Source organism: Pipistrellus hanaki, assembly GCF_964339955.1.
Source record: "Pipistrellus hanaki genome assembly, chromosome: 3".
Classification (NCBI taxonomy): Eukaryota; Metazoa; Chordata; class Mammalia; order Chiroptera; family Vespertilionidae; genus Pipistrellus; species Pipistrellus hanaki.
Window position 1 is genome coordinate 95,236,020 of NC_140505.1, and position 22,796 is coordinate 95,258,815.

Below are 22,796 nucleotides of genomic sequence, written 5' to 3' on the forward strand. Positions count from 1 at the left end.
GATTATTTCACTTACATTAAAAATCTAAAAAACAAAGCAGAAACAGATTCATAGATACAGGAAACTGGTGGTTTCCAAAGGGGGGAGAGATTGAGGGGCTGTTGAAATGGGATTAAGAGGTAACAGGGATGTAAAATACAGCATCAAGAATATAGTTAAGCCCTAGCTGATGTGGCTCAGTAGTTATAGCATCAACCCAAGAACCAGAAGGTCTTCGGTTTGTTTCCTGGTCAAGGGCATGTGCCTGGGTTGCAGGTTTCATCTTGGCCCTGGTCGGGGTGTGTGTGAGAAGTAACCAATCAATGTGTCTCTCTCATTGATGTTTTTCTCTTTTTTGCTCCTCCTCCCTCCCTTCCTTTCACTCTCTCTAAAAATCAATGAAAAAAATAAACTCAGTTGAGGCTTAAGAAATAAAAAAAAGAAAGAAAGAATATAGTCAATAATCCTATCTAATAAAGATTGAATATGCAAATTGACCATCACTCTGCAACAAAGATGGTGGCACCCACAGCCAATAAAGAGAGAATATGCAAATTGGCACAACAAAGATGGCAGCAGCCAGGCTGGGACACTTGTCACTATGGCAACAGGCAAGGAGCAGCCTGCGAGTGGCGGGACGCCTGCTATGGGGGAGTGAGGGTGGAGGGAGCTACAGGAGGGCAGCAGGGCTGGAATGAAGGCAGAACGTGACTCCAGCCAGGGGGAAGGTGGAAGGTGGCAGCTAGAGCAAAGGCCTGAGTACAGGTGCTGGAGGAAGCTGGTGCCAGCAGCAAGGGGAAGGAAGGCCTATTCTTGCACGAATCTTCGTGCATCGGGCCTCTATTATTTTAATAACTTTGTATAGTGGCATATGATAACTATAGATTTATTATGGTGATCACTTCATAATGTAGATAAGTATCAAATCACTGTTATGTACACCTGAAAATAATAGGATATTATCTTCCGATTATAATGCATGTTTTTGAGATGAGGTGTGTGAAATTGAAAACTGGTCTTTGTATTTAGATTTAGAATTCTCTGGTTCATAATTTTTATTTAAAGATTTTAGCTAAAATTGTCAACTCTTACTTTTTTAACAAATAATTGTTTTGTCTTTTAAATTATTTTTTTCTTAATGGAAGTTGAGTTTTCCAAGGAATATAACTACTAAGTAATGTTTCTTCTTTGCTATAGGTAAAACTTCAGTCAAGAGACTGACAAAAAAGGTAAGTAGTGTGTTTATAGGAGTTCGTTCTTTTTTTTAAGATAGGAAATGCACTTTTATAAGTTAAATTAAAAGATTTTACTATGTGTATATTCAAAGGATATTGAGGATATACTGGCAGCAATCCAAACAACTCATTGTGGATCAACCTTTTTTAGAGACCTTGGCGATAAAGGTAATTTTGATTTGTTGTTAACTTTCTGCTTATGTGTTTATTTTAAAATATGTTTTTATTGATTTCAGAGAGAAGATGGTAGAAAGAGAGAGATAGAAACATCAGTGATGAAAGAATCATTGATCTGCTGCCTCCTGCATACACCCTACTGGGGATTGAGCCCAAAACCTGTGCATGTGCCCTGACCGGAATCAAACTGTGACCTCTTGGTTCATGGGTCAACACTCAAGCACTGAGCCACACCAGCAGGCACTACTTATATATTTTTATTAACCAAAGCATTATTAAAGAATTATGGTATGAGGCTTGTGGTTGTGTATTAGAGAATACAGTAGAGAACCTACAAAGAGAATGTTATAACACATACCATATTATTTAACCAGTTAACTACCACAGATTTAAAACAGAAACCATCCCCATGTGCCACGATATTTTGAATTTAATTTTAAAAATCAACTTGCAATGAATATTATAAAAATAAATATATAGTTTGAATGTTCTTGAATATTTTCAGCTGAAAATTCTCATGAAAAGTGATTTTAAAGTTGGTCGCGCATGGTTCGCCACTTGCATCTACAGACTCTTATGGCATATAATAGGTTAATAGGTGTTTTTAGATTGTAATAAAATAGTCATTAGGTAGTAAGTAACTTTATCATACTCAGAGCAGTCACAGATAAATTATTTAAGCGATTTTTATTAAAGCCTAGAAAGGAGGAGCAAGGCAGAATGTCCAAAGGAAGTTGGGGGTGGGGGGGGGAGACTTTTTTTCTGCCAAGGTCCATTTGGATATTTATAACATCATTCTCGGGCCATACAAGATTATCAGTTTAAAAATTAGCCTGCTATATTTGGTCAAACATTTCATTAACTCACCCCTAATGTCTTGGCAGGGCCAGACTAAATGATTCCTCAGGCTTTATACTGCCTGCATGCCATATATTTCCTTTCCCTGATCTAAATTAACAAGTGAAGGCCTCAAAGAGAATCCACATAAAAGAATTATAAAAGTTTTCACTTTCTTATCACTAGCAAAAGGTAATATATTCTTGAAATAAAAAAAGTTATTTTACTCACTATGCATTATAAAAAAGAAAATTGTAAGTCACAGTTACTATATATTTTTTAAACCCAAGCAGAATTCTCTATGTACCATCCTCAAAGATATACTGAATATAAATTATATGACATAGTGTAAGATAAAAATATATTCTTATCATGTGGTCATTTCTCTTTGGGGAACAGGATTCTCAAAACTGCATTCAATGGCAATTCATATTTTATAATTATTCCAATTTTTAAATATTCCCAGAGAAGCACAATAACAAACTTAATCATCTCTTCTAGTATTCAAGACCTGTAAGGAACTCCTATAGTCCAGCCAGTGTTGCTTAGTTGATTGAGGAGGTCCTGGTTGGATTTCTGATCTGTTTGATTGCTGGTCAGGGCACAAGCCTGTTTTTGCAGGCTCAATCCCCAGTTACCCCAGCAGGAGGCATGCAGGAGGCAAGTGATGGACATTTCTCTCTCATTGATACTTCTGTCTTCCTTTCCTTTCTTCTCTTTAAAATCAATAAAAACATACTTAAATTTTTTTAGAAAAGAACTATAACTCAACCATAAAAAAAAAATTTAAAAATTAGCCCAGGATGGTGTGTCTCAAGTGGTTAGAGTGAACAAACGCCTGTACAGTGAAGTTCAATTCTTAGTCAAGGGCACATACCTGGCTTGCAGGTTCATTCCCTAACCTCAGTCAGGACATGTGTGGGAACCAATTGGTCAATGTTTCTCTTTCACATCAGTGTTTCTCTCTTCCTCCCTCCCTCCCTCCTTTCCACTCTCTCTGAAAAAAAAAAAAAAAAAAATCAATGGGGCCACCAGGGATCAAACCTGCAGCCCAGTAGGTGCTCTTGACTGGGAATCAAACCTATGGGCCAACACTCTAACCGCTAGACAACACTGATGTTATATTGAGAAACCAAGATGGCAGCATAGGTAAACACCTAAACTGCTGCCTCACACAACAATTTCAAAACTATAACTAAAAGACAAAACGAAGATCATCTAGAACCATAGGAAAGCTGACTTAGTAGAAATTCTACAACTAGAAGGAAAGAGGAAAGCAAACAGAGAATCAGAGGATCTGCAAAAGGCTGAGGGAAGTTCTCCCGGTGTAGACACAGCTAATCCTCACAGCCAATTGGCCTGGAGGTCAATTCTTCCTAGTGATATCACCAACAATCAAGACTTAACTACAAGAAGACTGTACATACAGTCCACAAAGGGTGCACCACGAGTGTCCACCTGAGGTAACTGTGGAGGCCAAGCATCTGGGCCATAAAGGACACTTAGCACACAAAGCTACCCTACCAACTCAGGGAAGCAGCAAAAATGCAGAGACAAAGAAACAGATCACAAACGAAAGAAATGGAAGAAAACAAATGAGTTCAAAACCACAGTTATAAGGTTTTTTAAGAATTTCCTAGAAAGGGCTGATAAATTTAGCCAAACCCTTGAGGATATGAAAAAGGACCAACTAGAAATTAAACGTACATTGACTGAAATAAAAAATATTATATAGCAGACTAGAGGCTCACTAGAATGAAGTCAAAGATTTGCAATACAAAGAAGCAAGAAACACTCAACCGGAAAACTAAAAGAAAAAAGGATCCAAAAATTTGAAGATAGTGTAAGAAGCCTCTGGGACAGCTTCAAGCAAACCAACATCAGAATTATGGGGGTGCCAGAAGAAGAGAGAGAGCAAGATACTGAAAAACTATTTGAAGAAATAATGACTGAAAACTTCCCCCACCTGGTGAAAGAAATAAACTTACAAGTCCAAGAAATGCACAGAACCTCAAACAAAAGGAATCCAAAAAGGATCACACCAAGAAACATCATAATTAAAATGCCAAGGGCAAAAGACAGAAAACATTAAAAGCAGCAAGAGAAAAACAGTTAATTACCTACAAGGGAGCACCCATACTATTGTCAGCAGATTTCTCAACAGAAACTATGCAGGCCAGAAGGGAATGGCAAGAAATATTCAAAGTGGTGAATAGCAAAAACCTGCAACCAAGATTACTCTACCCAGGAAAGTTATTCACAATTGAAGGTCAGATAAAGAGCTTCACTGATAAGAAAAAGTTAAAGGAGTTCATCAACACCAAACCAATATTGTATGAAATGCTGAAAGGTATTCTTTAAGAAGAAGAAGAAGAAAAAGGTAAAGATAAAAATTATGAACAACAAATACATATCTATCAACAAGTGAATCTAAAAGTCAAGTGAATAAAAAAATCTGATGAACATAATAAACTGGTGAATATAATAGAATCAGGGCCATAGAAAGAGAGTGGACTGAAAATTTTGAGGGGGAAAGCGGTGTGGGGAGTGCAGAAAGAGACTGGACAAAAATTGTACACCTATGGATGAGGACAGTGGGGGAGAGGTAAGGGCAGAGGGTGGGGTGGGAACCAGGTGGAGGGGAGCTGTGTGGGGGGGGGGGGGGAGGAAGAGGAACAATTGTAATAATCTGAACAATAAATATTTATTAATTTTTTTAAAAATCAAGGAAAAAAATATCCTGAGGTGAGGATTAACAAAAACAATTTAGAAGTGGGCAAAGTGAAGTTTCTCATAAGAAAATACACAAATGGCCAATTTGCACATGAAAGTGCTCAGGATAACTAATCATTAGAGAAATGCAAATAAACTACAATGAGATGCCACTTCACACCCATTATTATCAAGAAAAATATGAAAATAAATGCCGGCCAGGATGTGGAGGAATTTTAATCCTTGCACATTGCTGGTGGGGATATAAAATGAGGCAGCCAACTGTGTAAACAGTGTAGAGGTTCCTCAAAAAATTAAAAATTAAACATAAAATGACCATTTGATCCAGCAGTTCCACTTCTGACTATATACCAAAAATTTAAAACCAGAAATTCAAACATATATTAGTACACTAGTGTTTGTAGTGGCATTAGTCACAGTAGCTAAAGGGTGAAAACAGATGACGGAAACTGGTGCATCCATACAGTGGAATATTATTGCACCTTAAAAAGGGATGTAATTCTTGCCCCTGGCCAGGTAGCTCAGTTGATTAGAGCGGTCCCTTATATGCCAAGGTTGTGCATTTGTTTACTCTTGGTGTGTGGGTGAGTGCATGCATTTACTAGACTTACTCAGTATAAATTTAAAATTATAGTAATACATATAGAAAATTTTTCTGTGAAATTAAACTTTTCACACATACTTAATTTTAATTATATTACAAACATGTCTATGTAAGTAAAAACAGGTAAATTAACTTGTGTTTTTAACATATGCATTTGGAAAACCACTTTATCATATAATGGACTTTTGGCTTTAACAGACAACCCCCCTTGCCCAAATTAGTCCGTTATATCAAGGTTTTACTGTATTTTACAAAAAAAAAGTAAGTGACTTGACATCTGTCCATCAAGTGCAATGCAAGAGCTTCCTTGGAATCCTGATATGTGCATACTTAAAAAAAAATCTGAAACAGGGATGTTTGTACACTGATTTTAATTTGATAATATTAAGGAATTATTGATCATTTTTTAGGTGTGATAAATACATTTGTGAGGGGGGACAATTCTTTTTCTACTATGAAATAATATGCTAGGTGGGTTTTGTTTTAAGTAATCCAGTAGACAGTGAGAGAAAGGGATTGAGAGGTATAGATAAAATAAGACCTGCCATGAGCTAATATTATTGAAGCTGATATAATTCTTCATCATATTATTCTCCCTACTTTTGTATATGACTGAAGTTTCCCATTATAAAGTTTTTTAATTGTTATGCCAAGCTCATGATCCAGAGGGAAATTCTTTTTATTTTATTAAAAAGCTATGATTTATAAGATATTGATTCTATATTTATTGTATTTCTTTTCCTGGCAAGCACATCAATGTATCTTTCACATGATGTTTCTCTCTCTCTCCCTCCTTCCTCCCTTCCACTCTCTCTAAAAATCTAGAAAAATATTCTTGGTTGAGGATTTAAAAAAAAAAAAAAAAAAAAAAAAAAGCCAACACCATTTACTCAAGCAGGAAAGAAAGTTTATTTTGTGACCTGGTTTAATCCAGTACTCAGGCATCACCAGTACTCACATCCTTCAGTTCTACCAATTAAAGACTGGCTCCATTCTCAGCACTGATCTATTGCTCTGTCCATAACCTCACATCCTATGTGAAACAAACTTCACATCATCACAACCCAGGAGGAAAAATGAAGTGAATGATTCAGCCTTCTCTGCAGAAATCTCACTCTGCTTGGCCCAGTGTAGATAACAGTTCATCCCTGAGTGAACTCCTGCAGCCAGATAGATGCATCCTGCTTGTGAGCTTGGGACAGCCATATGCCATCCCAGCGCCAGCTCTGCAAAGTATTGTGACAGCCTAGACCAGTCAGCCTCTACCTCCAAAGGGGAAATCATGAGCAATCCCATTCCAACTGCATGTTGGAGAGTGGGGAAGAAGTAGTTGCCCAGAGGATTTCACTGTTTCATTTTAAGTAATGCAGTTTACTCCTTGTATATTCAAATCTCTGTTATTCTACTAAATTTATAAATTTGCTTACTTGCAATGTTATGAATAGTAAAAGTTGAGCAGAAACTAAATAGTGTGCCATGCAAATAAAACCTCTAATGTCCTGGCCAGGTGTGGCTCAGTGATTGAACCAGAAGATCCCAGTTAGGGGGAATGCAGAAAGCCACCAATCAATGATTCTCTCTCATCATTGATATTTGTATCTCTCCCTCTCCCTTCCTCTCTGAAGTAAATAAAAAATATATATTTTTTAAAACAACCACTAATTGATACCTGTATTTCCCAGCCAGCATTCATTCCACCTCCTTACTAGTAAGAGTAATCTGATAAAAACCTAGTATCTTTTTAAGTATTAATAATGTACTTAACTCTATTACAAAAGTTTTCCACTGTACCAAAGTGAAGTAATTTAAAGTGAAAATGTGTTTTTAATTAGATGAAAGTTCCATGTAGTATATATATGATTACTTCTAAACCATCTAAAAATTATTTTCTAACATTTGTATATTATCTCTTCCAGGGTTAATTTCATATACTGAGTATCTTTTCTTGCTTACAATCCTCACTAGTAAGTATCCCACATTTTTTGCCTCAACGACCACGTAGATTTCTCTATTATTCATGAACAGAGTTTTGGAAGTTTAGTATTTTTTTTAATTTTTCATTTATTGGTGTAGGAAGAGAGAGAGAGAAACATCAGTTTGTTGTTCCACTTATTTATACATTAATTGGTGGATTCTTGTTTTGTTGTTGTTGTTTTTTTAATATATTTTTATTGATTTTTTGCAGAGAGGAAGGGAGAGAGATAGACAGCTAGAAACATCAATGAGAGAGAAATATTGACCAGTTGCCTCTTGCACACCCCCTACCGGGGATATGCCTGCAACCAAGGTACATGCCCTTGACCGGAATCGAACCCGGGACGCTTCAGTCCGCAGACCGACGCTCTACCACTGAGCCAAACCGGTTTCAGCAATTGGTGGATTCTTGTATATGCCCTGACCAGAGATCGAACTTGAAGCCTTGGCCTATTGGAATGACGTTCTAACTAACTGAGCTACCTGGACACAGCAGTATTTATGTTTTGTTATTAAAAATACTAGTGGCCTGATGCATAGATTCATGCACATTGAAAGGAAATTAATTAGAAGGTGGCCAGTGGGGCAGGATTGGGCAGGATGGCCCAGACACACCCTGGAGCCAACCTCCAACAGTCCCGCCCATTGCGGCTCGAAAGGGAATCCCTCTCACAATCCAGGACTGCTGGCTCCCAGCTGTTCACCTGCCTGCCTTCCTGATTGCCCCTAACTGCCCTTCCTTGCAGGCCCAGTCACCCCCAACTTCTCTCCTCTGCTGACCTGGTCACCCCTAACTGCCCTTCCTCGCATGCTTGATCACTCCCAACTACCGTCTCTTGCAGGTCTGGTCCCTCCCAACTGCCTTCCCCTGCTGGCCTGATTGCCCACAACTTTCCTCCCTTGCAGGCTTGGACCCTCCCAACTGCTCTCCCCTATTGGCCGTCTTGTGGCAACCATCTTGTGTCCACATGGGGGCAGGATCGTTGACCACATGGGGGCAGCCATATTGTGTGTTGCAGTGATGGTCAATCTGTATGTTACTCTTTTATTAGATAGGATAGAGGCCTGGTGCACGGAGGGGGGCCAGCTGGTTTGCCCTAAAGGGTGTCCCGGATCAGGGAGGGGGTTCCCTTGGGTCATGGGGTGGCCTGGGCGAGGGGCCTATGGTGGTTTGCAGGTGGCCAGGCCCCCCAGTGACCCAAGCTGGAGGCCCTGGACGTGGGGTTTATTTATCTTCTATAATTGAAACTTTGTAGTCTTGAACAGAGCCCAGGGCCAGCCAGGATGTGCAGAAGCTTGTCTTTCTTCGAGGGGAAAACCCAAGCCTCCTGCTCATTCCCTAGCCAAAGCCATCTTGGTTGGGTTAGTTTGCATACTCACTCCTGAATGGCTGGTGGGCATGGCTTGTGGTGTGGTGGAGGTACAGTAAATTTGCATATTACTCTTTTATTAGATAGGATTGGGCCCGGCCAGTGTGGCTCAGTGGTTGAGCGTCATCATTTGAACAAGGTCAGAGTTCCATTTCCTGTTAGGGCATATGCCCACATTGCGGGCTTCATCCCCAATAGGAGGTGTGCAGAAGGCAGCTGATCAGTGATTCTCTCTCATCATCAATGTTTCTCCTTCCCTCTCCTTTCCTCTCTGCAAAATAAAAATATTTATATATTAACATTATTGAGCCTTTGCCAGTATATCTGAGTGGTTTGAGCATCCACACATGCACTAAAGGGTCAAGGGTTTGAGTCCCAGAGAAGGGCACATACACAGTTTACAGGTTTGCTCTCCAGCCCTGGCCAGGGTGTGTGCAGGAGGCAGCCAACTGTTTTCTCCATCTCATATCAATGTTTCTCTCTCTTTCTCCCCTACCTTCCACTGTCTAAAAAAATCAATAGAAAAATATCCTCAGTTGAGGATTAACAACAACAAAAATGGCTATACCAGTATTAATTTCTTAGTTTTTATAAAAGTACTGTGGTTATATAAGATGTTGACATGAGAGGAAGTTATCCAAGGGTATATTAGAAACTCACCATGCTATCTTTATATTTCTGTAAATATAAAATTATTTCAGAATAGTTTTTTAAAAACCCTACTCTGAGAAAGGGAAATAAAAGTAAAAATCAGTATGAAAATAGCCATCTTCTCTAATAAAAGAGAAGCATTCAAATTGACCGTACCTTCACTACACCCACAAGCCACACCCGCCAGCCAATCAGGGCAAGTATGCAAATTAATCCAACGAAGATGGTAGTTAATTTGCATATCTAGGCCAGAGCGAAGACTGAAGACAGCGTAGAAAGAAGCCAATCGTTGCAGAAGGGAGTGAAGCTGCAGAGAAGCAAGCAAATGGGGCCTCAGAGAAGGGAGGGAAGCAGGCGGGGCAGTGGAGACCGCAGCAGGAAGCCCTATTGCAGGAATCTTCCTGCAAGGGGCCTCTAGTTCTATCTAATAAAGGGGTAATATGCAAATTAACCGTAACTCTTGTCACAAAAGATGGCAGTGCCCAAAGTCACAAGATGGCGACGTCCAGTCCCCTCAGCCCAGCCGGAGTCCCCCAGTCCTGAGGCAATGAGGCAAGCATCCTGCCCCAGCCATGGAGGTCCTCTGAGCTTCAGAGAGCCTCAGCAGTGAGCGCGGAGCAGCCAGGCCCCAGAGAGAGCAAAGAACCACAAGGAGTGGGCCTAAGCTATCAGGGCTCCTGAATTGGAGAGAGCTGGCTCCCTGAGGGCTCCCAGATTGGAGAAGGTGCAGGTTGGGCTGAGGGACCCACCCCCTGTACATGAATTTTATGCACTGGGCCACTAGTGCTCCTATAAGACTATAGGAAAACTAAAGATACAGAGTTCTCAAATTATTTTTTTCTTTGAGGGCAGCACACCTAATAGCAGAACAGCACACCCATGAATATGTATCATCCTTTGAAAATTGTTATCATAAGAAGAGATCCTTACATGTGTAGCTTCTGGTGGCTGATTTCAAATTCAAAGATCTATTATATTTGCATGTAATTTGCATTTCCATTTTTCTTTTGATTGTAGAACCCCATACCGGGTTTCATGTTGCTTTTAAAATGCTGGATGCAGACGGTAATGAGATGGTTGAGAAAAAGGAATTTTTTAAGGTAAGTAGATTCTAGTTATTTTTGGTGTATCATAAAGCACCTGGATAGTTGTGTGATAATAATTTTATCATTTTCATAAAAATTAAAATTTATTCACTGCTTATATATCAGATGTTAGGAAATCATTTGTGTATTAAAAATAATAAAATTTCTGTATTACAACTTGAGGAAATAGTCAAGGAACAGAGCATAAGATTCCAAAGAGAAATGAGCTAAAGCATCTACATTTTTTAGATTTCGTTTTTACAATTTCAGCAAATAATAATCCTATCTAATTACAGAGTAATATACAAATTAACCATCTTTCCCCTACACCCACAAGCCACGCCCAACAGCCAATCAGGAGTGAGTATGAAAATTAACCCCATCCAAGATGGCTGCAGCCACAGAGAAAGCAAAAGGCTTGGGTTTCCCCAGCAATGGAGGAAGCCAAGCTTTCCACACACCCTGGTGGGCCACGGCCTCCACTCAACGCTACTAAGTTTCAATTATAGAAGATAAATAAATCCCAACAAAAATGGTGGCAGCCACAGAGCTGGAGAGAGCAGGAGGCTTGAGTTGCCCCTGGCAATGTAGGAAGCCAAGCTTTGGCAGCCCTGCCCTGCCTTGGCTTCCACTCAAGGCCACAAAGTTTCAATTATAGAAGATAAACAAATCCCAACAAAAATGGCTGCAGCCACAAAGCAAGCATCAGGCTCCACTCAAGGCTATGAAGTTTCAAATGTAGAAGGTAAATAAATTCCAGATAGCAGGGCCTTCAACTTAGGTCACCTGGGGGCATAGCCAGCCTGAAAACCACCACAGGCCCCTCGCCCAGGCCTCCCCACATCCCAAGGGAACCCCCATCCTGATCTGGGACATCCTTCAGGGCAAACCTCCCCACCCGTGCACCAGGCCTCTATCCTATCTAATAAAAGAGTAATATGCAGATTGACCATCACTCCAACACACAATATGGCTGTCCCCATGTGGTCAAAGATCCTGCCCCCATGTGGACATACGATGGCCATCAGGGGAGGGCAGTTGAGAGGCAACAGGCCTGCAAGAGAGGGAAGTTGGGGGCAATCAAGCCTACAGGAGAGGGCAGTTAAGGGTGACCAGGCCAGCAGAGGAAGGAAGTATGGGGTGACTAGGCCTGCAGGGAAGGGCAGTTTAGGGGCAAACAGGCTGGCAGGGAGCAGTTAGACATCAATCAGGCTGGCAGGGGAGTGGTTAGAGGATGATAAAGCTGGCAGGCAGAAGTGGTTAGGGGCAATCAGGAAGGCAGGCAGGCAAGCAGTTGGGAGCCAGTAGTCCTGGATTGTGAGAGGGATGTCCGACTGCTCGTTTAGGCCCGATCTCCCAGATTGGAGAGGGTGCAGAGTAGGCTGAGGGACACACACACCGCTGTGCACAAATTTTGTGCACTGGCCTCTAGTATAATATAAAGGGCTTTGTGGGTCTGTTAAAAATTATTTTTACACTTCCCTCCAAAGAAAGAGATACAAAAAAAAAAAAATTAGGTCTTCATAAAATATAGGGAGAAATGGGCCTGATCACTGTGGATCCACAATTCAGCGTCAGCCTATGAACTAGGAGGTCCTGGTTTGATTCTCAGTCAGGGCACATGCCCAGGTTGCAGGCTCGATCTCCAGTGTGAGGCATGCAGGAGGCAGCCAATCAATGATTCTCTCTCATCAGTGTTTCTATCTACTCCTATTCCTTCATCTCTGAAATCAATAAAAATATATTAAAAATATAAATAAAGTCTCCATTGTCTGGTGTAAGTATTGCTACTCCACCTTTATTTTTCCATTTCCATTTTCATAAAATGTCTTTGTTCATTCCTCCAGTTTCATTCGGTATGCATCTTTTGATCTAAAATGAGTCTCTTGCACACAGCATATATAAGGGTCTTGTGTGGTTATCCATTAGGCTACCATATGTCTTTTGATTGGAGCATTTAATTTGTTTTGCAATTAAAGTAATTGATAGACTATTGCCATTTTATTGTTTTTTTTATATTTTTCTTCTTCTTAAAGAAGATACTTTAACATTCACTGTAATACTGGTTTGGTGGTGCTGAACTCCTTTAACTTTTTCTTGTCTGGGAAACTTATCTGTTCTTAGATTCTAAACAATGGCCTTGCTGGATAGAGTAATTTGGTTGTAGGTCCTTTCTTTCCATTGGAATATTTCATGCCAATCCCTTCTGGTCTCAAAATTTCTGTTGATAAATCAGCAGTCTCATGGGAGCACCCTTCCAGGTAACTGCTTTATTCTTTATGTTAAGAATTTGTTTTTAACTTTGGAATTTTAATGACAATGTGTCTTGGTGTGGGCATCTTTAGGTTCATCTTGTTTAGGACTCTTTGTGCTTCCTGGACTGGTATGCCTATTTCCTTCACCAGGTTACAGAAGTTTTCCATCATTTTTTCAAATAGATTTTCAGCCCTAGCTGGTTTTGCTCATTAATTAGAGCATCAGCCCACGAATCAAAGGGTCACATGTTCGATTCCCGGTCAAGAGAACATACGTAGGTTGCAGGCTCAATCCCCAGCCCTAGTTGGGATGTGTGCAGGAGGCAACCAATTAATATGTTTCTCTCTCTCTCTCTCTCTATCTCTCTGTCTCTGTCTCTTTTTCTCTTTCTGTCCTTCAGCTCCTCCCCCTTCTCCCTCCCATCCACTCTCTAAAAAAATCAATGGAAAAAAATATGCTCAGTGAAGATTAATATATATATATATATATATATATATATATATATACACACACACACACACACACACACACACACACACACACGAGGCCTGGTGCACAAAATTTGTGCACAGGTGGGGGGTGTCCCTCAGCCCAGCCTGCACCTTCTCCAATCTGGGACCCCTTAAGGGATATCCCAATTCCCATTTAGGGCAGTTGGACATCTCTCTCACAATCCAGGACTGCTGGCTCCTAACTGCTTGCCTGCCAGCCTGATCACCCTCTAAACACTCCCTTGCCAGCCTGATTGATGTCTAACTGCTCCCCTTCCAGCCTGTTTGCCCTCAACCTCCCTCCTCTGCCAACCTGGTCACCCCCAACTGCCCTCCCTTGCAGGCCTGGTCCCTCCCAAATGCCCTCCCCTGCTGACCATCTTGTGATGGTCATCTTGTGTCAACATGGGGACAGCTATCTTGATCTTGTGTGTTGGAATGATGGTCAATCTGCATATTACTCTTTTATTAGATAGGATAGAGGCTTGGTGCATGGGTGGGGGCCACCTGAAGGGTGTCCTGGATCAGGGTGGGGGTTTCCTTAGGGTGTGGGGAAGCCTGGGAGAGGGGCCTGTGGTGGTTTTCAGGGTGGCCATGCCCCCCAGTGACCTAAGCTGAGGCCCTAGTATCTGGAATATATTAATTTTTACAATTGAAACTTTGTAGCCTGGAGCGGAGCCAAGCCTTCTGCTTGCTCTGTGGGGTTTATTCACCACCTATAATTCAAACTTTGTAGCCTGGAGTGAAGGCCTGAGCTGGCCAGGGCAAGTTAAAAGCTTGGCTCCCTCAGTCGCCAGGGGCAACTCTAGCCTGCTCTCTCCAGCTCTGTGGCTGTCACCATTTTTGTTTGGATTTGTTTACCTTCTATAATTGAAACTTTGTATTCTTGAGTGGAGGCCTCAGCCAGCCAGGGTATGCGGAAAGCTTGGCTTCCCCTATTGCTGGGGAAACTCAAGCTTCCCTCCTGCTCTCTGTAGCAGCACCCATCTTGGTTGAGATTAATTTGTATACTCACACTAATTGACTGGTGGACGTGGCTAGTGGGAGTAGCAGAATGATGGTTAATTTGCATATTACTCTTTTATTGGGTAGGATATTTGCAATTCCTTGCTCTCTCTTTTATTCTTCCCACACCCCTATGATATGAATGTTGGTACACTTGAGATTGAACCAAAGGCTCCTTGCAATCTCCTCAGTTTTTGGATTCTTTTTTCTTTTTGCTGATCTAATTGGATTTTTTCTGATTTTATATCTCTCAAATATCTGATTTGATCCTCTGCTTCATATATTCTACTGTTGATTCCCTTTAATGTATTCTTCATTTCAGTTATTGTATTCTTCATTTCTGACTGGTTCTTTCTTATGTTTTCTGTCTCCATTTTCATGTTTACTAACTCTTGGTTAAAGTTCTCACTAAGTTTATCTACTGTTACCCTAAGTTCATTGAGCATCCTTTTGAACTCTACACTGGTAGATTGCTTGTCTCATTTTATTTAGTTCTTTCTCTGGAATTGTGTTCTGTTTTCATTTGGGGCTTTTTTCTTTTCTTTCTTTTTTAGTTTCATTATTTTGGCTGCCTCCCTGTGTTTGTTTCTATATATTAGGAAGAGCTGCTATATCTCCTGGTTTTGGTAAAATGGCCTTATATAATAGGTGTTCTCTAATGCCCAGTGGCATAGCCTTCTGGGATACCAGAGCTGAGCATGAGGTGAGCCCCATGTAGGCTCACTCTTCTCTTGTAGTTGAGCTTTGATTGTTGGTCGCATATATGGGAGGAATTTATCCCTTGGCCTATCCTTTGTGAGGACTGGCTGCAATCATGTGGAGGATCTACTATGCAGAGGCCAAGCCCACAGAGCAGGACTTGGTTCAACACGGCTCTGCTGAGTCCACAACTTGTATGTGCAGTTCTTGGATGTGGTTGCATGGTACTTTAGCATGGGCCAAAGCTGCCCACCAGGTGCACTAGCTCTAAGACCTTCTGGGGAGTTCAGGCCAAGGTCAGCTGCCATCTGTACCCTCCCCAGGCCTCCCATCATGAGTTACAGAATGTTCTACAGATGTCTGTTATTTGTGCTAGATTGTGAAAGGTAAAGCTGTGAACCAAGGCCAGCTGCCACTAGTGCCAGGCTTGGGGGCACTTAACAAGAGGTATAGGACATGCTGAAGTCAGAATGCTGCTTGTTTGAGAGATTTTAGGAAAATCTGCAGTATAAGCCAGGAAGGCTGGATGTACATAAAAACCACTGGAACTGACTTGGGTGGGCCCACAATTTGGGTACAGTGCAGTCTCAGAGAATTCCAGGGCAATAAACTATTTTCAGCCAGGTAGACGGAGACTCAAATATGGTTCCTGCCTGTGGGCTCTGTGTGGGGAGGGTTCAACAAAGGAATAATGTCTAGCATTTCTATCCAAGAGAAAGTTTCCCCTCCAGCCAGAAAATTCAGTTCCTCCCTGTATGCCCCCGTATAAGCACCTTTCAAACTGCCCCGATATTGGAGCTCAGAGAGAGTGAATCAGAGTTAATTCCATTGAGCCTTTAAGAAGAACACCTGGGCCTCTAGCAGCCTTCTGTCTCACTCTGCCATAATCCCCACTGGTTTTCACAACCAGAAGTTAAGGGAACTTCTCCTGCTGGCACTGGAACCCTGGGTTGGAAGGCCTAGTGTGGGTCTGGGACCCCTTGCTCCTCAGGGGGGACCTCTGCAGCTAAGGTATGCCTCCCAATTTTTATCTGCCACACATGGGTGTGGGACAAGCCCCTTCCACTTCTCCACCCCTTCTATCAGTGCATGTGGCTTCTCCATAGTTATAGGACTTCTGTTCAGATAGATTTAGGTGCTTCTGTAGGTTAATTGTAACTTTGATGGCTTTATAATTTAGTTTTAACTTTGATGTGGTTGTAGGAGGATGAAGATCAGCCTACTAAGCCTATAAAAGGTTATTTTCGCTGATCTTAGAAATAACACTAAACATGATAACCCATGGACCATGTCAATTTAAAATAACGGGATAGAGGAGGAAAAAAACATGTTTACATTAATTATTTCAATAATTATTCACTTCTATGATCATTATATTAGGAAACCTAAGTATGAAGCATCTTGTATTTGAAATTTTATTGGAGAAACCAAACAGTTCTTTTATTGGGGTGAGGTTGGTTTCAAGTGTACCTCTGAGTAACTTTAGTACTGAAAATATAGAAGTGATTTGAACAGCAAATGAAAAAGTAATGATGAAATATATTAAAATAAAGTCTTGTGAAACAGTCCTAAAATATAATTGCTTCAGTTTGTTACTTTGGTGTTTTGTGGTACAGTCATATTTTATTCTTAACCAGATCTAGAAACTGTGTGGGCAAGTGTATTGCTTAATTCTTCATCCCAAGAACAAGTAAATTAGCAACTATCTGTATAAGCTGCTCCCTGTCAGATAATAACATCGACAGTGATCAAAGCTAGTAATAGTTCATCATTTTAATCTTTACCTTGATAGGTGGCACACTTGCTTATTTGTGATAAGTGCTAGGGTTTTAGTTTAATTTCTTTAAACAATAGGTTGATAAGTCTTTTTTACTAGTGTAAATTTCTCCTTGGTGGCCCTTTATTTCATATTATTCCATCCTGGCAGGAAGGACTGTGCTCTTCACATAGGTTAAATTCTGCCATACAGAATGCAACTCATGGAACTATTTTTTAATAAATACAAAAATCTTCAGTAAAATGTTTTCTTCTTGATTTCAGAATAGTGTTTTTGTGTCAGAATTTAAACTATCCTGGTCTACAAACAAAAATAAGTTAAATTAACCCTACATTCTTTTCTTCATTTTCAGCCTGAAATTGAAATTAGAGATCAATGTAAATTTTAGATATTTTTTAAATAATTTTTTATTGATTTAGATATTTTTTAGATATTTTTTAAAATAATTTTTTATTGATTTTTCACAGAGAGGAAGGGATAGAGATAGACAGAAACATCGGTGAGGGAGAGCCATTGATCAGTCGCCTCCTACACACCCCCTACTGGGGATGTGCCCACAACCAAGGTACATGCCCTTGACCAGAATTGTACCCGGGACCCTTCAGTCCACAGGCCAACGCTCTATCCACTGAGCCAAACCAGCTTTGGCTTTAGATATTCAGAATTTGTATTTAGTGAATGTGTCCTCCTGCTGCTTCTACCACTTGTATCTAACCAGTTTATCTTCTTGCTGTCTGTCTTACAGAGCACCCCTGTTTCTGCCAGAAACTGCTCTTCCCTCTGCCTAAAATATTCTTTTCCTATAGGGAGCTTTCAATCAGAGAGAGAGAGAGAGAGAGAGAGAGAGAGAGAGAGAGAGAGAGAGAGAGAGAGAGAGAGAGAGAGAGAAACATAAATGTGAGAGATACAGCACATAAACAAATTAAAAAACAAAAATTGCATGATCATATCATTAGGTACAAAAAAAAGCATATGACAAAATCCAACACACATATTTTATAAAAACTCAGCAATGTGGGAATAGATGGATCAGATCTCTACATAATAGAGGCCATATATGACAAATCTACAACCAACATCATACTCAATGGGCAAAAACTAAACCAATTCCCCTAAGAAGAGCAACAAGACAAGGATGTCTGCTTTCACCACTCTTACTCAACGTAATATGGGAAGTCCTAGCCACAGCAGTCAGACAAGAAGAAGAAGCAAAATGCAGCCAAATTGGAAAGGAAGTAAAACTCTCATTATTCACAGATGACATGATATTGTATATAGAAAACTCTATAAAGACTCCACCAAAAAAACTAGATTTAATAAATGAATTTGGCAATGTAGCAGGAAACAAAATTAACACCCAGGAATCTGTAGCTTTTTATTTGTATTTTTATTGATTTCAGAGGAAGGAAAGGGGGGAGAGAGAGAGAAACATAAATGATGAGAGAGAACCATTGTTTGGCTGCCTCCTGCATACCGTCTCTGGAGATCAAGCCCCCAGTGCAGGCATATACTCTAACCAGGAATCATACTGTATTCCTGGTTCATAGGCTGATGCTCAACCACTGAACCACACCAGCTGCCCTTGATGACATTTTTATACATCAATAATTTTCAAAAAGAAATTTAAAAAACAATCCATTTACCATTGCAACAAAAAAAAAAAATAAGTTACTTAGGAATAAGCTTAACCAAGGAGATAAAAAGACTTAAACTCAGAAAACTACAGGACATTAAAGAAAGAGATAGAGGAAGATGTAAACAAGTGGGAAAATATACCCTGTTCAAGGATTAGTAGAATCAACATCATTAAAATGTCCATACTGCCAAATCAATCTACATATGCAATGCAATCCCTATTAAAACGGTTCTAGAGCAAATTTCCCAAAAGTTATATGGAACCAAAAAAGACCCAAAATAGCCACAGCAATCCTGAGAAAGAAGAACAAAGTTGGAGGGATCACAATACCAGATACAATGTTTTACTACAAAGCCATCATAATCAAAACAGCCTGGTACTGGCACAAGACCATACATATAGACCAATGGAAAAAAACAGAGAACCCAGAAATCTGCCCAAGCCATTAATATCAATTAACATTTGACAAAGGAGGCAAGAACATACAGTGGAGTCAAGACAGTCTCTTCAGTAAGTGGTGTTGAGAAAATTAGACAGATACATGCAAAAAAAAAAAAAATGAAACTAGACCACCAATGTGCACCATGAACAAGAATAAACTCAAAATGCATAAAAGACTTTAATGTAAATTGGGAAACCATAGAAATCCTAGAAGAAACCAAAGGCAGCAAAATCTCAGATATCTCTCATGGCAATATGTTTATGGATACATCTCCTAGGGCAGAGGAAACTAAAGAGAAAATTAACAAATGGGACTACATCAAATAAAAAGCTTCCGCACAGCAAAAGAAATCAACAAAATTAAAAGGGAGTCCTAGCTGGTTTGGTTCAATGGATAGAGCGTCGGCCTGCGGACTGAAGGGTTCCAGGTTCAACGCCAGCCAAGGGCACATGCTCTGGGTTGCGGAAAGCAGCCAATCAATGATTTTCTCATCATTGATGTTTCTATCTCTCTCTCCCTCTCCCTTACTCTCTAAAATTAATTTTATATATATATATATATATATATATATATATATATATATATATATATAATAAATAAAAATAAAATGAAAAGGGAGCCCACTGTATGGGAGAACATATTTGGCAATGATACATCTGTAAAGGGTTAATATCTAAAATATATAATAAACTCATACAATTTAACAAAAGAAAACAACCAATGCAATTTAAAAATGGGCAAATGGGAAAACAGAAAAATGGCGGAAGAATAGATAGGTGGATTCTGAGCCTTGTCCAGAAGCAGAAAGAGAGAGCAGCTGAGGGTTGTGCTGTGAGTGTTTATTAGCAAGCCAAGAGACAGCCGAACACCAGAAGAAACTGGGGGGCCGCTGACCAGGGTGCCCCTGACAGGGAAGCACCCACGGCGGGGCTAGGTCCCTTCCTGGAGCTACCTACGGGCTTGGACGGAAAAATCTCGCCATCTTGAAGGGAAATCGGATCGTGTCAGAGGCCTGAATATCCACAGCCACGACGACCACCAAGCAGCTGTGACCCCCAGAACGCTGATCCCAGGCGGCGCGAACACTTGGACTCACAGGAGTGCCCCACCACACGACGAAAAGGTCAGACTTTGCGGGGAGAGAGTGAGTGAGTGCTCGAGGCGAAGACAAAAGCCTGCCCGTGCTGGGCGGAAATTGGAGGACAGGGACGGTGATTACAAGTAGAAGCCTCGGCTGTTGGGCGGGTGTCACCCGTGACAGTGGATGGGGCTCCTAATAGGGGAGATATCTAAAGAGCAACACATTTGATCTGACTCGGAGGGATATCAGAGAATTACAGGGGATTACAGTTGGCTCGAACTTGCCCTCCCCCCCTCCATAGATCAGTGCCACAGAGAGGGGGGAAAAAAAAAAGAAAAGCTAGAGAGGCTTTAGAGCCCTGGAAGTCAACCTAGAAACACTGCCACCCAGAGGCTAAATCACAAATTGACCCTAGTATAATAAAATCAAAGCAAGACCTGCTTAAAAATCAGGACCGGATTACAACACTGAGGAGCAGTGAAACGCAGGGAACTGCAATACTGTCCGGACTGGGAAACGAGCGTGCCAAACATAACAATAGAGGAAGCAAATGACCTTCATTACTGCAAATTTTATTTAAATTTTTTAATTTTTAAAAAATTTTTTAATTTTTGTTTTTTATTTCATTTTCATTATTTGCAACGTTTACTCAAGAAACTATTTTTTTCTTTTTCCTCACTTGATTTTACCTTTTTAATTATTACATTGTATATGTAATCAACATTATTACTGCTACTATTTTACCTATTTATCTTATTTTCTTTTGTTTATTTTTATTATTTTTTAATTATTATTATTTTGGGGGGGGGGTGTCACTGTTCTACAGTCTATATTTATCTTTCCTTTTCCAATGCTTTATTCAATTTCAACCCTACCTTTACGCCATCACTATCTTCCTAACATTTTCCTTTGGTGCCCTGTTTATCTTAACCCTTTCCTGCTCTAGAGTTTCCCCATTCTTCCTATTTACCCCCTGTTAAAATTTTACCCTACTTGTGTATATCTAATTTCCAACCCCCTGCTCCAAGCCCATTCACACCTCCCTCATCGCTGTACTAAAAAAAAAAGTCTTTCTCTCTATCCCTTTGTAGTTATATATTGAATGTTAAATATATTGAAGTTTTATGCTTTTTTTGTAAGATTGATTTGCCTATTCTTTTTGTTTGATTGTATGTTTTTGTTACCTGGGTTCTAGTCACCTTTATTGGAGGTTATTAATATTGCAAGCACATTTCTATTCAGTGCCTTGTGTGTTGTACCTGGTTGTGTTGTATTTTGTGCCTTTAAATCAAAGCAGGAGAGAGAGAACTACACAACCAGACATCCTAAAAAGAGAGATCGTGGGGAAACAAAGAAACAGCCCACAAATGAAAGAAAAGCAGGCATCACCAGAAAAGAAAGTAAATGAGTTAGAGGCAAGAATTCAGAGTAATGATCATAAGATGGCTAAAAAGAATGGAAGACAAGTTTGACAATATGAGTAAGAACCAAGAAGAAATGAAGAAAAACTAAGAAGAAATGAAAAATGACATCGCTACTGTAAAGAACTCAATAGAAAGCATAAAGAGTAGACTAGAAGAAGCAGAGGACCGTATCAGTGAGCTAGAAGACAAGATGGAAAAAAAATACCCAATTAGAGCAGCTTCTAGAAAAAAAAAAAAATTAAAAAGCAGGAAGAGAGTCTAAGGGAACTTTGGGACAATACAAAACAAAAATATTAGAATAATATGGGTTCTAGAAGGAAAGGAAACTGAGGAAGACATGGAAAATGTATTTCAAGAAATAATGACAGAAAACTTTCCTGAGATAGAGAAGAAAAAACCCACACAAATCCAAGATGCTTGCAGAGTCCCAAGAAAAATGAACCCCAGAAGACTGACCCCAAGGCACATTATAATTAAACTGGCAAACACCAATGACAAAATAAGAATCTTAAAAACAGCCAGAGAGAGACAGAATGTTACATATAAAGGAACCCCCATCAGACTAGCAACTGACTTCTCCACAGAAACTCATCAGGCCAGAAGGGAAAGGGATGAAATATACAAAGTCATGCAAAGGAAGGGTCTGAATCCAAGAATACTGTACCCAGCAAGGCTATCAATCAAAATTGAAGGTGAATTCAGGAGCTTCACAGACAAAAACATACTAAGGGAATTTATCTCCACCAAACCAGCAATGCAAGAAATGCTAAAGGGTCTATTGTAAAAATAAAGAAATACAAAGTGAAGAAGGAACACGGGTATAGAATAAACATGGCGTCAAATAAGTACCTACCGTATTTTCTGGAGTATAAGACGACCCCTCTAATTTTACAGTTAAAAGATAGGTTTAGGCCTATATTCGCTGTATAAGACTACCCCCCACTTCCGAGGCAACACCAGTTCTTTTTTTCATAAACCGCCTCTCTGACTCTGGCCAATCTGAGCAGGCTTTTTACTAGAACACAGTGTACATGTTCTGTACCCGAAGCTACACTGTGTTCTAATAAAAAGCCTGCTCAGATTGGCCAGAGTCAGAGAGGCGGTCTATTAAAAAAAGAACTGGTGTTGCCTCGGAAGTGGGGGGTAGTCTTATACAGCGAATATAGGCCTAAACCTATGTTTTAACTGTAAAAATTAGGGGGTCCTCTTATATGCCGGAAAATACAGTATCAATAATAACTTTAAATGTAAATGGATTAAATGCTCCAATCAAAAGACATAGGGTAACAGATTGGATAAGAAAACAAGACCCATATATCTGCTGTCTACAAGAAACCCAC

At 40.1% G+C, this 22,796-nt stretch overlaps 1 protein-coding gene and 1 long non-coding RNA gene across 8 annotated transcripts in view; both read left to right on the forward strand.

Annotated features, from left to right (window-relative positions):
- Positions 1-22,796, forward strand: part of MICU2 (mitochondrial calcium uptake 2) — a 126,123-nt gene that overhangs the window by 81,860 nt on the left and 21,467 nt on the right. For 3 of the 7 annotated variants that reach the window (XM_084878605.1, XM_084878601.1, XM_084878600.1), the window contains exons 3-6: positions 1,177-1,208; positions 1,307-1,382; positions 7,482-7,529; positions 10,578-10,660. In XM_084878605.1, coding sequence (XP_084734731.1) covers positions 1,177-1,208; positions 1,307-1,382; positions 7,482-7,529; positions 10,578-10,660 — 239 coding nt within the window. The remainder of the gene's footprint in view (positions 1-1,176; positions 1,209-1,306; positions 1,383-7,481; positions 7,530-10,577; positions 10,661-22,796) is intronic. The other 4 variants (XM_084878606.1, XM_084878602.1, XM_084878603.1 and 1 more) reach the window with 3 other exon arrangements.
- On the forward strand, positions 13,980-19,073 carry LOC311619939. The gene is made up of 2 exons (XR_014794612.1): positions 13,980-15,680; positions 18,864-19,073. It is a non-coding gene; the product is annotated as an uncharacterized lncRNA (long non-coding RNA).